The sequence below is a fragment of the Cheilinus undulatus genome, linkage group 21 (assembly GCF_018320785.1).
Source record: "Cheilinus undulatus linkage group 21, ASM1832078v1, whole genome shotgun sequence".
In the NCBI taxonomy this organism is placed as follows: Eukaryota; Metazoa; Chordata; class Actinopteri; order Labriformes; family Labridae; genus Cheilinus; species Cheilinus undulatus.
The window spans coordinates 6568189-6585894 of record NC_054885.1 but is presented as its reverse complement, the minus strand read 5'-3'; the positions used below and the strand labels follow the sequence as shown (position 1 = coordinate 6585894).

General features: G+C 38.8%; 1 protein-coding gene across 2 annotated transcripts in view; it reads left to right on the top strand.

The window, feature by feature from the left end:
* Positions 1-17706, top strand: part of LOC121503574 (glutamate receptor ionotropic, NMDA 2B) — a 276993-nt gene that overhangs the window by 17549 nt on the left and 241738 nt on the right. For both annotated transcript variants that reach the window (XM_041778041.1, XM_041778042.1), the window contains 2 exons: positions 6263-6407; positions 12385-12492. In XM_041778041.1, coding sequence (XP_041633975.1) covers positions 12466-12492 — 27 coding nt within the window. In that variant the 5' untranslated portion in view covers positions 6263-6407; positions 12385-12465. The remainder of the gene's footprint in view (positions 1-6262; positions 6408-12384; positions 12493-17706) is intronic.

The window sequence follows — 17706 nt, the reverse complement described above, 5'->3', positions numbered from 1 at the left end:
AAACAGTCTGCGTACCTAGGTGCTTGATTGTATACACCTGTGGCCATGGAAGTGATTGGATGGGTGAGTGAATACTTTTGGCAGTGTAGTGTATTTCACATTCTTCTGGGAAAGCTCCCATACAGTGATTGTGAAGGGCATTCTCAGAAGGTGATTGGACGAACATTCTGTCTGTCACAATCATTACAGGCCAATCAGAGCAATGAGACAATATGAGTTAGCAGGCATGCGTAGCTCTGTTAGTAACCTGAGCTCGACAGAAAAGTGCTGCCATAGTTTATGAAGAGTGGAGCTTTTCGGTGGATAAAACTAATGCCAAGGCCGGTTGGGAGAAGTGCAAAAACACCATCTCTGCCAAGAGAAGCTTTCAGTTGGTCTCTTTGCTTGATAAATAAATGTGGAATGCTAAACTATAGCTACATCCGAGCTAAATGCTACACACTGCTAACAGCTTGCCTGTACAACTAATCCCCGCCCTTAGTTATCGCCTCGTTCTCAAATAACTGATCGGTCAGGGTTGATTTCAGACCTGGCACAACCGTTCAGACTGGAGCTTTACATGATTATACAGACTGGTAAATCCATCTACTTTGCAAGATTATTAAAAATCATGACCACACATTTTATGGTATCATAGAAAGATTTAAACAAAGTCTTTTATCAGTATTACCACTGCCTGTGAAGTGAGTGGGACTGATTTGGCAAGTTTTGAGCAGGGGATACTGACGGTTTAACTGATTCTTGCAAGAATACCCTGGAGGAAGAGCACAAATGCATCTAGGGAAGGGGGGAATAATGCTTCAAATCTTGCTGGCTTACACTGTCACATTGTCTGAATTGCACAAATGCATTGGGAACATCTCTGTACTTGATTTATGCACGAGTTGGCCTAAAAATATAATAATTTAAACAAAATATTACCCAATATAGGATGCTCAGGATTCTTATCTTTGTTGCTAAGGTATCGAAATAAGTATTGATATTGTTTTTTTTAATTAACATTGCAACAAAGATTAGATTTTGATATCATGACAATGCTGGTTGAGCAAAGAATCCCTGGTTAAATGCACAGCCGAGCTTGACTTTCTTGCAAATATAAAGGTTATTTATTGGTTAAAAATGGCATTTTTAGTGGAAAGGAAAAACATTTATATATTTGCTTCATTTTCCCATCTTCTATGTAGATATCACATCAAAAAGGAGCAACATATTCAGACATAAATTAAAATCCAACCAAGACAGCCATTGTCATTTATAAAACTGATTTCTTATAGCTGTAGGCAGCACTGATATTAAAGATGCACTGATTGTGAAAATTAGCGTCGATAACGCTGCTGTTCATGTCGCCATATTTGCCTATCAACAAGGCTGATACCTTGCATTTTAAACTGATGCATCTGTGCATCCCTAACTGATATTTTTACTGATTCTTAATGGAATATTTTGGTGTTTGTGTGAACAGTTGCTGGTTAAAGAATAATTCATAGATGGATGTAGCTAAGCATCACTTTCAGGTCATGTAAAGGTTATTTCTTGGCTTAAAGGTGGATTATTATGAAAATATATACACATATGGATTGGACATGGCTTTTCCAGCTGAATAAGGTTAATTTCAGAAAGCTTTGTCACATTTTGGAGTATAAAAGTTTGTTCCTGTCAAAGGAGACTAGTAGTTAATGCTTATACCAGTCTGTTTCTTAGTTCTACTCCAATAATTAAAATGTACCCTCTTTCTAAATGAATAATGCTTACGTAAATATTGCCAATAAATTTTATGGTGCCGTAAATTAGTTGTATCGGGTGACCACGGGGGCATTACCACATATTTCAAGCCACCTGTCAATTTTTAGTGTCTGAGAGTGAATCGATGCCAAAAGCTTAGGTGAAGAAGAAGTCTGCCAAAAGTCTCCAAACGGAGCTTAAGAGATTTTCAAGGCGCCGCGTTTGCAGCCGTCATTGATAAACAGGCCAGGAGAGGAGACAGCAGGGGCTGAGGAGATTCATAATCCTTCCTCTCTTCTTCCTACTGGTTCTCGCTCTGTCTCTCTTTCTCTGTGTGCTTCTTAATGAGACGACAATACAACTCCTGCGTCTGGCTCTCAGCAATGCATCGGCCTTAATGAATTCAGCAAGAATGCTTTGTTTTTATATTTTGTCTTCATATAACTTAGAGATTTCCAGGACCCCTTTTAACTTCCTAGCACCATTCAAATACCTAGACTTATGTATCAGCAGATATGATGCACCTATTATTGAAACAATGTGCTTAATACTGGTAGAAAACCCCTGATTGCTGTCATTTCTTCGTATTTGTGTGACGTCGAACTCTGCTAACACTACACTGTTGTTGTTTATTATAGTCATGTAATAATTAACCTGGAACTAGTCAAGATCATGGCGCTAATTGGCTATCAAATCAGTACATTGATGGGTATACCAGTCATGATTAATTACAAATACAAGGCAATATTAGATACCTGTATTAATAACCATGACTTAGATGAGAATGAACATCCTTGGTTGCTAATATGAACATTTGCATTTATTAGTGGAGATGCATACTAACTGGCACTAGTAGCAAACCTACTGCTGCACATTAAGGCGGTATCAGACCTATCTGGCCCTCTTTGAAAAAGTAATTGCCCCCTGAACCTAATAACTGGTTTTACCCACTCTTCTTTGCAGAATTGTTTTAACTCAGCCATATTGGAGGGTTTTCCAGCATGAACTGACCATTCAAGGTCACACCACAGCATCTCAGTTGGATTTAAGTCAGGACTTTGACTTCGCCACTCCATAATTTTTTTTTTTTTTTAATTTTTTGGAGCCATTCAGAGATGGACTTACTGGTATGTTTCAGGCTGTTGTCCTGCTGCATAACCCAAGAGCCTGAGGGAATGAACTTATGGCTGGACGTTGGACTTCAGGATTTTCTGGTAGACAGCCGAATTCATTGTTCCATCAATCACACATCCAGGTCCTGAAGCAGCAAAGCTGCCCCAGACCATCACACTGCCACCACCATGTTTGACTGTTGGCATGATGTCCTTTTTATCAAATGCTGTGTCGTTTCTCCTGGTGTAACGGTCCGCACACCTTCCAGAAACTTCAACTTTTGTCTCATCAGTCCACAGAATATTTCTCCAAAAGTCTTGAGGATCATCAAGATGTTTCTTGGCAAATGTGAGATGAGCTTTTGTGTTCTTGTTTGTCAGCAGTGGTTTTGGTCTTGGAACTCTCCCATGATGCCATTTTTGCCCGGTGTCTTTCTCATGGTTGAGTCATGAACTCTGACCTTAACTGAGGCCAGTGAGGCCTACAGGTCTTTGGATGTCACTCTAGGTTCTTTTGTGACCTCCTGGATGAGTTGTCACACATTCTTGGAGTCATTTTGGTTGGCCGACCACTCCTGGGAAGGTTCACCACTGTTCCCAAGTTTTCTCCATTTGTGGATAATGCCTCTGACTGTGGATTGCTGGAATCCCAAAGCCTTGGAAATGGCGCTGTAACCTTTTTTACCTTGTAGCCTACTTCACTTTGTCCAAAACCAATACTGGCAGTGGTACTGTAGTTTTGTTTGGGGTTGAAGAATATTATCAGCATGATATCAGTATCACTGTTTTTTTTTTTTCACTTGTATTTTAAAGACTTATTTTGGACATTTTATACTGTTATTCAGAATGGAGAACAGTGGATAGAGTGGGCAACAGTAATGAGAGAGACATGGGGGAACGGAGCAACAGGCCAGGCTTCAGTCTGTTCCACCTGCGCAAATAGGGCGCAACCTAATCATGAGACTACAGGTGCCCCAGATATGAACAGTTTGATAACATTTTTTATGCCTCCCTCTCTATAATGAATCATAACATGTTATAAGTATACTTATAACTGTGGTTATACACCATCATAGGTGGGTTATAACACATTTTAAGTATACTTATGATAGAGAGTTTATTGTCATTGCACAGTAAATATACAATGAAATTTCGTTTGGCAGTCTCCTCTGTAGCAGCAAACACAGTTGTCCAAGCAGTGGTTAGAAATCTGCAGCCTCACGTCGTCCATCCCACTGGCGAGGGAGTGGGCACCCACGAGAAATATGCTCGGTACAGCAGGTTTGCGTGGGTGATGCTGAACAGACAGCGTCCAGGGTGCAAGGGGTCCATCAGGATCCCGGAGGCCCATATGTGGAGACGACTCTGGTAGATGTCTTTAAGGGGAGGGAGGGGAGAGCCAAACCCCTGCTAGTCTTACCGAAGTCAGGTTTCCAGCCCGCCCTGTAGTTGGTGCGGCCTACTAGCGCCACAGCTAGGTCCGAAGTCAGGTCTCTTATTATCAAGACACAGCCATCCAAGCAGTGGTTAGAAATCCACAACCTTATGTCGTCCGTCTTGTTGGCGAGGTGGTGAGCATTTATATAACATAATATGTTCTGATGCATTATAAAGAGGGGCATAGAAAGGGTTACCAAAATTTCTGTTGGTATTTACAAACAATACATATTGGCACTATGTTCCATATATCAGCCTTAGATATAAATAAACTTTACAAATTACCATTGGGTATAGGTGGTTGCCACTGTGGGACCTGAACATTTCAAATGAAGCCCCAAATGTAAAAAACTACCAGACCGTCTACTTCCACTTGGTATTGTTTTTGTTTTGTCTTTTTTATGATTATTTTGGGGCAAAATAACCCCCAGTTTGATAGGACAAATTGGAGCCTGCTCCAGCTTTGCTACACCGATGCCCACAACTGATGTTCATTACAATAGGAAAGGTGTAAATATCAACGTCAGGATTGGTATCCTGAGTTTGGAAATGTTGGCATATCAGATATCTCAAAAATCAAATATTGTGCATCACCAGTTTTGTTCAGTTAATAAGAATGGTCACTTTTTAGGTTAAAAATGATTTTTTTACAGTTAAACTTTACAATGGAACTTTTTTTTTGTTGACCTTCATGTGGTACCGGCATATTTGATAACATGTCTAACTTCCACTGTACAATTCATGCATTTCCTGTTGCATGCAGCAGAAAAAAAAATCCAAACCAGAGACAAGTGGCAATATTTTCAGCTCATTAAATATTAAGTATCCCGTCTCCACACCTCAGATTCATGTTATTTTTCCATTGTACCCTGACCTTAAATGCCATTGTGTTGCATGAGCGTCTGCCTCTCTGAATCCTGCTCAGCTGTTCAGAGAGCGAGCAGCGAGCCTATGTGGGACGACTTAAAAAGTACATCTCAATTTTATTGGCAGCACATTCACTTGAAGCAAGTGGAATATGGGTCATGATCTGATATAAAAAGGCTACTCAATAATTCATCCGAGCTGATTAGGAGGACTTATATCGATGCAGACACCGTCCACGAGGAGGGATGGGAGTACACAGCAAAGTGTGCAGGGAGGAAAAAAAAGCAACATTTAGGCTCCTTTGTGGGATTAGAGTGAGCTAGGAAACAAGCTAAAGCAGCCTGGGTGTTTCAAGTGAGCCGTGTAGGCCTTTCTTTGATGTTTTAATCTAGCCCACGTTCACCCCTCTGTCTCATGTGTCGACGCGTGTACATGTGACCAGCGTGTTTGGCTGTGATTACATGTTTGTGTGCATATTGTGTGAAGACCATTGAGGTATTAAAAATGAAAAGTGCAATCTGTTACCCTGCAGAGACTTTTTATTATTCATCGACATATTTCAATTAATCATTCATTTACCTAAAGTATGGCTCACTCTCTCGCCTTTAATTCACACTCTCTTATGGACGCCTGTGTGTGTTCACCGTATACGATTCCTGTATAATCTGGATTAATAGGAGCTATTTATTATTCTTCTGATCTGGCTCATACTGTAGTGTGAGGGTTGTTGGGGGATGAAGGCAGAGACAATTTAGTACTACAGTACATTTGGAGGAAATGTATTATTTATCACACTGGGCTGGATTCTCTTTAAATCAGGCTGTTTTATCCCTAAAACACACACTCGCTCACACATGCACAGTTTACTGAAGAGGATGTGAGATGCATTTAAACAAATTAAAAAGGAAGACGCATTGTTTTCGGTGTGAATTCTGACTCACAAAAAGCTCCATGCAGATTTTAAAGATCTCGATTCCCCCTCATGTAATCTTATTAAGTCGTTCCAGGAGAAGCAATCCAGAGATAGCGCTCCAATGCCAAAGCGCAGTGTGGTTTTATTAGAGTCTGGCTGACTGTGACCTGCCTCTAACCCTCTGTCCTCCCTGTTCCCTCTCCAATAACAGACTGGCGGACGTCAGAAAAACAAGCAAACGACTCTTCGGAGGAGCGAAGGGGAGAACCGAAGTGAAGCTGCTCCTGTGGAGTACAATTACCTCCAAAGTGCTGCTCTACCCCCCTAACCCATCCAGGATTTTCCCTAAAACTGCTGTGAGTCTAACACCTTGTCTGCAATCCACACAGAAAGGAACACTCACTGACAAGCAAGCCGCAACAGCACGAAAGATTTCCAATAGGAGAAACGAGCTGTGCATTCAAAAGGTGATACAAACCACATGCGATCATCCAAAACACAAAGCAGACTCAGAAACCTACTGTTGTCAGACCAATCTGGAGCTGTGTCCTGTGTGTTTTCTTTGCAAATTAGCTTGGTCTTCATGCATGTTTCCCTAGAATTCAGTTCTCATTAGTGCCTCCTAATGGCTTTTAATACCTGTAAATATATACTAGAGGCCAAGTTATGCAATTTAGGACTAACACCATTAGACACAAGCAAACATCAGGTGCAAAATCAGCTGGACCACACTGGTTCCTGGTACCATCCTGACAGCATGCAAAAAATGCGTGCCAATACAATGCAGCACAACATTTCTTCCCCAAAACCCCATTCCTGTTTTATCCTCAGTGTTACTCAATAATGGGAAAGGAACAAATAAAGAGGAAGATGAGAATGCATCAGGATTGTCCGACAGGAGTATTTCCTTGATTTTCTTTGACTTTCCTCACTCAACAGGGCTTGCTAGCTCCCTTTATCATATCCATATTTGTGTTTGAAATGTTGTGCTCGGACTTGTGTCACAGAGGAAGAACCATTAGACCCAGAGCTATCAAAGGGTCGTCAATACAACGCACTACACTTCTTAACATAATCAAAACAAAAGTACCGGATGTTTGTTTTTTTTACAAATGGAAGGTGAAATTTACAGGGCAGAAAATAAAGTACAGAGCTGTCAAGATTAATCACATTATTTGCGATTAACTATGATCCCCAATTAGTGCACTGATTTCTTTTCTATTGCAATTATTCGCAATCATTCATTGTTGCTTTCCAAAAACTTTGGCTAAGCCAGATCAGCATCTCCCTGCGGCCCCAGTAATGTTACCTAGGGCTGGGCAATTAATCAAAAATTAGATTAAATTGCAGTATGGCCTGCTGCAATTTTCAAATCGCAAAGGTGCAATATTTCTTTAACCTTAAATTTATGTCAAAATACCAGTTTAAACTTTTTTTGCAGCAGAGAGCATACACATACATACATAATCATGCAATCATTCAAGTGCCATTTTATTTAGAATGGCCTACAAAAATTCTCCTTCTTCTTTTTTTATACTTTTGTCTGACTAAATATGAGAAGTCCATAAAAATGATCACTCCCTTTACTACAACAATTCATATCCAGTTTGCTATATGAGTCAAAATAATCACAATTGGGTATTATCTTCAAAATTGTTAAGGTCTTGTTTAGTCTAATATTGTATTGGTTGTAATATAGAGTGCTGTATTGCTTGTGTTTGTTGGAAAATACATAAAAAGAGGAACTTGAGGAATAATCACATTTCAATTAGGACTGAACGATTTTGGAAAATAATGTAATTGCATTTTTATCCCCAATGTTACAAATGTGATTTGATATGTGATTACTCCCTAACTTTCTTTTATTCCTAAACAAAGGCTGAAAAATTCCTTTAAAGTGTCTAATTCTCATGATTTTGACTCATATTGCAGATTGGATATGAATAATTACATTGAAGGGTTTTTGACATTCCTATATTTAATATTAATTTAAAAAAAAAACACAAAAATGAAAAAGGTAGGATTTTTTTTTCCCCAAATCTTTCAGCCCTAAAGTTTACTAAGTCCACCACTGCTATTCACTTTTAAAAAACTCACAGACTGATCAGTGGACCAGTCAGAAGTCATCTGAACTATTTACCTTTTTACTGTTGACTTATTTCCTTTTCAATCCATAACAAGTTATATTTTCCGCTGTAAAGTTCATGTTGAAATCTTCAATCTGCCTATAAACGCAGAGCTGAATTTGGAAGAATTGGAAGTTATTTTCCTTTAGTTTAAGACAGAAGAAAAATGTAAAATTACACATACCATTTTAAATGCAAAATAGTTAAATTTTTTTAATGCTATCAGTAGGGCGTGATTAATTATGGTTCACTAAAAAATCATGATATTAATTGCAAATAAATATTTAAATCTTTTAGCAATCATCCCTTGTTTTTTCTTGTTTGCTTCTTTTGATTAGTTTTCAAGAGCATGTTGCAGGCAGTGTTGTGGACAATCAGCAAGAAAGTTCTCTGATTACTTTTTCTAACGAGTAATGTTAAAATGTCATTTAGCAGACATTTTTATCCAAAGCAACTTGCATGTGGGACAGGTGTTCCTGGCTTTAAGGACCTTCCCAAGGGCCCACACAGGCCAGCTGCTAATGTAATGCATCAGTTTTGCAATTCAAATGATCCATTATTAGTAACTTTTTATGAAGGTAAAAAACAGGAAATGAAAGTAAATCCCAGACCCGTTAGCGTATAGTTGTGTCTCAACAGAAGGTAAACACAGCTGTGTCAGTGCGTCTCTAGGATCTTAAGCTAGTGAGATGGCAGAGAGGACATCTCTATACTGTAGAATTATCCCTGTTATGCGGATTTTTTAACAAAAGAAGCTGGAACAAGTAATTGCATTTTTAAGTGGATCATGTCTTTTTTGCTGCTCGTTTCTCCTAATAAAAATCATTAGGCCTTTGTAGCACATTTGCCCTTGTAGGCCACCGTACAAAGGATTATGATGTGAAGAGGAGATAAATGCTCATCAGCTCCGCCTCATTTTTATAATCTCACCTCCTTGCTCACGAACATTTCTATTTTGCTTCGACAAATTCCCATCACACCTAATGAGGCTTTCCTGCGAGAGAAGGGTTATTCAATTAATCATGACGACTAAAACACGTTTCTTTTATAAAGTACAGCTGGTCAGAGTCAGCGATGCTGCTGGTGGAGTTGCTCCTGAAAGTGATGGAGGGTTAGTTTACTCCCATGGATGTTTTAGTCTCATTTCTGAGTTAATTAAACTCGTCTTTCTAGTAATTACCAGAGAATGTTGACAGGTGGGATTATTCCAGGTGATTAGTTCTGCCTGTGTGCACGCAGAAAGAAAGATGCGTGTGGAGAATAGAGAGAGGAAGATTCTGACAGGTTTCACTGTGCTAAGAGCAATTTGAAAACCAATTTCTCAGGAGGTAAGACTGGGGCTAGTGTTAAATAATTAAAGAAGAAAACTTTAAATTCAAAGTTTAAATGGCGAGTTAAGATTAGGGTTGTGCATTTCAAGGAAAATCACTCTGAAACTCTCTTGGAAAATGTGTGGAAAATTAGAATTTCTCACAGACCGATGGGCATCTAAGTCTGTTAGCTTGATGCTAACACATAATAGAAATTGCCATTAAAATGCTAAAGATTCAGTACGCAGTCACGGCAGAGATGGGGAGTTGAGCTTGAGATTTGGACTCAAGTTGCTCACAAATGCGACTAAAGACTCGCCTTACAAAGACTTAACACTTCGATATTTGAGACTTATTTTGTATGTCTGACATAGTACCATTTCCTCCTATCACTCTGAATCCACCGTATCTGGTGCATGAGTGACAACATTCAATGGATGACATAACGGTGAAACCAGAAGCTGTTACCAGTTGAGCTGAATCAAGGCATGCTTCATACAGGGGTTGCTAAGTAGGAATGCTGAGTCAAAATTTTTTGCAGTAGTCCTGTATATGATGCTACTTGCAGCATAAATTACTTCTCCACTCTTCTCTGCTTCACCGTTATCCGTCTGTCTCAACTCTAATGCATTCACTCCCTGCACACTGCTTGTCACAAGGTGCTGCGAGTAAAATGACTGAGCATTCAGTTAGAGCAGGGATGGGCGACTTTGGCTACCAAGAGAGCCACATTGATTTTATTGTAAATGCCAAAAGGCCAAATCGTCAGTATTTTCAATTTTGATCATTATTATTACTAATAATTCAGTGAAAGGAGGAACATGTTGCTTTTATGATCATTTATAATACCTTCTTTATGGTTTTGAACTCAGGTGCAAATAGAAATGAATTTAATGATGAACAGGATGAGATAAATTTCAAGCTGCTATTTCAATGCAGTGAAATGATAGTTGCTTGTTAATTAAAAACATTTTCTTGCACAATTGTGTTTTTGGAGAGCATTATTGTCGTAGAGCAGTGGGAATCCTGATTCCCAAGGAGAAGGAGTCCTCTGATCTGAGCCATTTTTGTACCGTCTCACTTCTGAGTTTGCAGGGGAAGATTTTCTCTAGTTTCATGGCAAAGAGATTATCGAGTTATTTAAAAATTAGTAGATTAACAGACTAGATTTGCAAAAATTATCTAATTGCGATCTTCTCCCTCAGTATTGCGATTGTGATTCAATATGCGATTATTACTAGGTGTTTTCAACAATTCAAGCAATAAATCATTCTAAATTATAACCTACATTCTGTTGGGTACACTCTCATCATACATTAAACCATTTTAATGCAAAATGTAGTTTTACTTGGTTGAAAAGGTTCTGCACAAAAGATGCTCCCTGGGTTAGCCAGCAGCATGCTTTGACTTTCCAGGGAGTTCATGGCTAGAAACCCCAATACGGATAGATACATTACTGACAGTGAATATTGAAAACAATGAATTGATTAAGAGGTAATTAATCCATAGTAACATGAATCTGAATATGAGGGTACAACAAGCTATAAAGGAGGAGGCTGGGGTAGAGGTTAAGCCTTGCCAGCTGCAGCGTGGTGCATCAGCATTAAGGCAAGCAAGGATTAGTGTAGTCATATTTAAATACACCACTGTGCTGAGAGAAAGAGCTGTGATTGGCTGTGGGAGCTGGGAGGCAATAATTGGTGTCAGTTGGCTATCAGCTAATCGTGGTTGGAGGTATGACTTATGTGAAATAACGCTAAGCTTCATCAATATCAGGATAAACAAGGGCAGAACATTTAAAAAATTATCTAATTGCAGTTATTTTTGCTCATATTGAAAATTTGTTATCAGTTGCTTTATTGTAGGGGATTATCATTTTTATGCCATTTGTTTTGATTTAAAAAACGTATATAAAACAAGAAAAGGAGGATTTTTGTACAGCCTCTTAAATAATGCCACTTCAATGTTTGCATAATGTACAAATGCTGCAAAAATTAGTGTATTAAACTGGTATTATGACACATGACAAGTTAAAGAGATATTGCAATGTCTGCAACTGGTGTATATCAGCAGGCCATATTGTAATTTAATCTCATTTGTGATTAATTGTCCAGCCCTATAACAGACATAACAGTGCAGAGAGCACGGATCCAGGTTCTGCGGCGTGCGAAGAACAAACAAGCATAGAGAATTTACAAGTAGTTTAAGGGATTTCTTCACTTAGCACTAATCCATTTTTGTAAGGCACAAGTGTCTTGTGTTTATTCAGAAGTGAACGTTTTTGCAGTCACATTTAAAAAGTTTTACATAAACTTTTACAGCCAAATAGGTATCTACTTTTTCTTTCAACCAACTAAACATAAACCAGAAATCAAAGATTATAAGTGATATTTAAAATTGACTTGGGGGCCACATTGAGTGAGTTGGAGAGCCGCATGTGGCCCCCGAGCTGCCAGTTGCCCACCCCTGAGTAAGAAGAAGAACAGTTACAGTTTAGAAAAAGTGGTGGTAAGAAGTCAGCCTCTGTAGTAACTTTGCATTAAAGTCTGATGTATAATCAAATGCACATTTCTCTTCTTGATATTTTGAGTTTTGTTGTTTCACTTACAAGCCAATATGCATGTGCACATAACATATGCATCTCATGTAGGAGTCCAGCTTAAGCCAGTAAATGTTTAATGTCTCTTTACATTTGATTACTCTGTAATTTGCTTATCAGACTGTAAAAAAGTACGCTTTTACATAGTACTTGTGGTAAGCTGGAGAGATGGAAGTGGACAAAGTTGTCTACTGGAAGAGTACATTTTGGCTTCACTTTTAGTCTGAAAGTATATTTAGGATTCTGTATCTGCACACGATCAATGGTTTTGTTGTATTTTCTCTTGTGTTGGCTGCAGTTGAGCCTCCCTCCGTCTGAGGCTATGAGAGGGAGAGAGGAGTCCCAGGCTGTACCATCATGCTTCTTCTGAGACGCTGGGATGAGACTTTGGCTGGCAAAACAAAAGGTAAGACAATATGGCTGCACAGCTTCTTAAGTTCCTCCTGTTATCCCTGCAAAGAAAAAACACACCATGTCTCATCTCACCTGGGCGCGCCTGTTGCCTCTCTCCGAGTGTTGCCTCTCTTGGAGCTCGATGATGGATGGTCAGTAACTCCTGGAGACTTTATTTGCTCTGCCAGATTTGCTGGAGGGTTTGGTTATGGGTTCAAAGTGGAGCCTGCAAACCAACCCTGATGTTTTAGCACTCTTTGCTCTTTGATCAGAGGCAAACCTGACCCAGCTCCTATTGACTATTGGGCTCATTTGCATGGCTCTACAGGCATCGATCAGGCAATTAAAGGATTTGTCCGATGAGATTTTTGTGGCAGATGTGTGAAGTGTCAGCCTGTGCATGTGTGGATGAAAAAAGAGAGCAAGTGTGCTCTGGGTGATAAGATAAAAGAAGACATCATTCTCTCTCTGTCCCAGCACCAAATTACGCAGAGAAAATGTATTTTGCCACAAGGGCCCATGAGAGACCATTATCATATCAGCACATTCCATCGTCTCCTCGTACATTCATCTCCTCACTCCATGGTGCTAACAGTTTTTTCAGCAAATTTCACTTTTTTCCCCTCCCTTCGTCTCCCTCCCTTTTTGTATTTTCATCTCATCCCATGCTCCGTAAATCAGCCATGACGTTTAGGAGACTGAGCCTTGGTGCAGAGGAGCAGGAGAGGAGAGAGAAACGACATTTTCTCTCTTCTCTCTGGTTTATTTATTTATTTATTTTTGGAGAAAGTGTATGGAGTTACTATTGTTGCAAAACTCAAGAATGCATATTAATATTTTGAGATCATGACAGATTTTAGGGTCATTTTTCTTCAAACTTTTCATTAAAACCTGACTTTGTACTCAAAACTTTCTCTTTGTTCTTTGATTTTGTCTGTGCTCAGAATGTCTACTTGTCCTCAAATCTTTCGTTGATAGCTCAATTTTCCTGTGTTTGCTCGAACTATTCTCCTCTCCTCTCATTCAGGTTGATTCTGCTTTCTTGTGAAACTGCCATCCTCTTATTTTTCTCTGTGCGTATGAAACTTTCTCATCTCTTAGGTTCAAAACTTTCTCTGCACACATCTGAAACTCTCTGCACATGCACAAAATTTTATGAGTGATCTTTAAACTTTCAATGCAAGTGTACATAACTTTGCACATGCTTGACACTAGCTGTGCACATACGAGACTTTCTCAGTGCACTTTCAAAACTTTCTTTGCCCCTGTACATGACTTTTTTGCACATGCCTAAAAGTATAAAACTTCCTCGGTGTGTGAAACTCTCTGCACATGTTCAAAACCTTTCTTGCAAAAGTTTATAACTGTCTGGGCACATACAAGACTTTGTCTGTGCATATGAAACTTTGACAACTCACTCAGATTTTTCTTTGCATCCGTAAGTACACAACTTTCTCTGCACATGAACTAAAACTTTCTGTGCATGCACAAAACTTTGCCAGCATGCTCAAACATTGCTTTGTGCATGCTTAAAATGTTCTGTGTGCATGTATGAAACTTTCTCTGCACACGAACATTTTCTGCGCATGTAAATAACTTCCTCAGCATGCACAAAACTTTCTTCGAGCGCATAAAAACATTCTCTGTGCACTTATGAAACTTTATCTGCACATGCATGAATTTTTCTCTGCACCCAAAACATCTTTCTCTGCTCATGCACAAAACATGCTCTGCATGCTCAAAACCTTTTCCACAAGTATGAAATTTGTGCATGTACAGAATGTTCTTAGCACACTCAAGTTTCTCCTACAGTCTTCATTTTTGCTTCAAAAATTAGACAAATTATTCAGCTATTGATTACTTTTATGCCAACATATGTGAACAGCTCAGTGACAAAGGGCTGAGCAACCATGGATGGTCAATTCTAATCATGTTTTCTATTGGTTTGTTCATTTAAAGAGAGAGTTTTAAGCATATGCAGAGAAAGTTTGGAGCCTGTGCAGAAAAAGTTTGTGTGTGTGCAGAAAACATTTTGAGCATGTGCTGAGAAGGTTTTTAGCCAATGCAATAAGGTTTTGTGTGCATGCAGAGAACGCTTTGAGTCTTTGCAGAAAAAGTTTTATGCCGCTGCAGAGAAAGTTTTGAGCCCATACAGAGAAAGTTTGTGCATGTGCAGAGAAAGTTTGTGCGTTTGCAGAGAACGTTTTGAGACCATGCAGAGGAAGTTTGTGCGTGTGCAGAGGAAGTTTTGAGCCTGTGCAGAGAAGGTTTCATGCATGTGCAGAGAAATTTTGAGCACATGCAGAGAACGTTTTGAGCCCATGCAGATGAAGTTTGTGTGTGTGCAGAGAAAGCTTTGAGCCTGTGCAGAGGTTTTGAGCATATGCAGAGAAAGCTTTGTGCATGCACAAATATAGGTTTGAGCATGCACAGAGAAATGCTCATAAATGTGCAGAGTTTCCTGAGTGCAGAGAGAAAAATCAGAGTGGAGGTTTGACAAGAAAGCAACCTGAAAGGTTGAGGGAGGAGAATGGTTGAGGATAAGCTTATGAAACTTGAGCAAGCAGACATTTTGAGCACTCAAGGGGACAGTTTTGAACACAAAGGCAGGTTTTAATGTAAAGTTTGAAAAAAAAAATCAGAGTCCAAAATCAACAAGTCATGCTCTGTAAACATTATGCACTCTGGAGTTTTGCAGCAACAATGACTCCAGAAAGGTTATTTTGGAGGGAGGAGGAGGCAGGAGCAGCAGAGCAACAGTGCTGCTCCTGCAGTGAAGCACCTCATCCTCGGCTGTCTGTCGTTAGCTCAAAGTCACACAGCTGCCTCAGCTGGTGCTGACACTGCACATCGTCTCATTTAGCCTTACATCATAAAACATTACCATATAAATGAATTAACATAGCTACTGAATCTCATTAAAAATCCACTTCACCTTCTTTGAAATAAAAATCAGCATTCATACTTTACCGTTAAACATTATTAGTTTAATTTATTCAAGTGTAGAAAGCTTCCACCTCTTACATAAACTGTTAATAAACACTGTGGCTAGAATAATGGCTCAAATGAAGATATATTAGAATAATAATGGTTCAGGAGGATTTTTATAGGCTTTATCTCCAACCCATGTTTACCTAAATGTAATTCCCCCCCTTAATTATATCACCACCTCTCAGTTCCATTAATTAAGTGAGGCACTAATTTTTCAGTCCAATCCAATTAACAGCAGACCCTCGTTTAGAGCCCACAACATCATTCACACTTTGAGCACAATGGGGGATGCTCCTCGCAACTAATTCTCTCCCATTCAAGCCAAAATAGAAGTTCAGGTGGGTAACCCAGTGTTGAAGACACTTGGAAAACCCCTGATATGAGTACAATTTATTCAACATGATGAAAAACTGTAAATCATACTGTGTGTAGCCTGATTACGAATACATATTAAGTTGTATAAAATGCACTTTAAATACCTCTCTTTCCATTTAAATAGCTGGCTGTATCTTACAGACTAGTGCTGTTTAATTCTAAGTCTGATTGTAGCTTCCCATGGTTGTTAAAACAACATGGAGGAGTGCATATGACTGTTGATGTGTATTCCTGTATGGAACAGTGTGACAGAGAGAGCATGAGCTGTTTGGTAGGTTGAATCTGTAGCTCTTCTGTTCATGTCAGGGATAGGGTTTGCATCAAATGAGATCAAACTGTGGCACCTGGTTGAAAAAAACATAGCAGTTGGTTCGAATCAGTGTAAGCTCAAGTCACATCAGAAAATGAAGTTATGGCCATCTGTGTTGTTCGCCATGAAACAGGAAGTCGTTTTTCAGAGTCTTAAAACCCTGGTAGAGGCATGAATCTTAGCAGAGTGGATCAAAATGTGTCAAAACTCTGAGGAAATTATAAATTATGTACAGAATTACCACTCACCCAGGCAGTTTTGTTGTTCTACAATCATTTAAAATCCCCGTCCATTTAAAATTTGTTGAAAAAGAATTGTACCCTGTTTAAGACAGAGTAACTTGCTTAAATAGGAAGAGCCAGCATTTTTTTAGTCAAATGAACCCACTCTGAGGGCTTAATTCAAGAAGAACCCATTGGATTTTGTAGAATTTTCCAAAATTGATATCAATCTTCTTTTCTCATGCAAACATGTTTTGCTAAGATTCATGGCGCTATGAGTGTTTTAGTACTCTGGAAAAAAAAACTTCCAGTTAATTAGCAAAAAAAAGGAAAAAAAAAAAAAAAAATCGCCAAAGCAGCTAAGATGATTTGATCCCATTTGCAGTTGTAGAAAGGCTACAAAAACAAAAACTACTTTCATTTTTCATGTTCACATTACATTTTGGGATTTCAATACAATGAGAATAGAGAGTGATTTTTACCTTCCCACAAATGTAATAAATTCCTACAAATAGTTACAATGTTTGCAATAGGCGGCTGCTATGACATTTATAGTAGCCTATTTTTTATTGTTGTAGTCTTTTAACAAAAGCCAGTGGGTTCAAGTCATCTAAAGCTTCAGGTACACCAAAAAACATAGTCATGGCAATCTGTTTTGTTTGCCATGAAACAGGGGAGTTTTTCAGAGTCGTAAAACCCTGGCAGAGGCATGAATCTCAGCAGAGTGGATCAAAATGTGTCAAAACTCTGAGGAAATTATAAATCATTACCGTTCACCCAGGCTGGACAAAAACTTCCTGTTTCATGGCGAACAAAAAAATTCACTATGGTTATGTTTTTTGATGTGACATGATATTAAGCTGTTTTGATCCCAATTGCAGTTGTAAAAAGGCTACAAAAACAATAACAACTACTTCTATTTTTTTATGTTCACATTACATTTGTGGTAAGTTAATACAATTAGGAGAGAGAGTGATTTTTACCGTCCCACAAATGTAATAAATTCCTGCAAATGCAATAGTTACCATGTTTGCAATAGGCGGCTGCTATTACATATTGTTTATTGTTGTAGTCTTTTAACAAAAGCCAGTAGGTTCAAGCCATCTAAAGCTTAAGTTACACCAAAAAACATAGTACATACAATCTGTTTTGTTCGTCATGAAACAGGAAGTAGTTTTTCAGAGTCTTAAAACCCTGGCAGTGGCATGAATCTTAGCAGAGTGGATTTAAAGGTGCCAAAATGTTAATCTGAGGAAAATGTAAATAACATACAGAAACATTGTTCACCATTACAGTTTTAATTATTTAAAAAAATTAAAATCCCCATCCA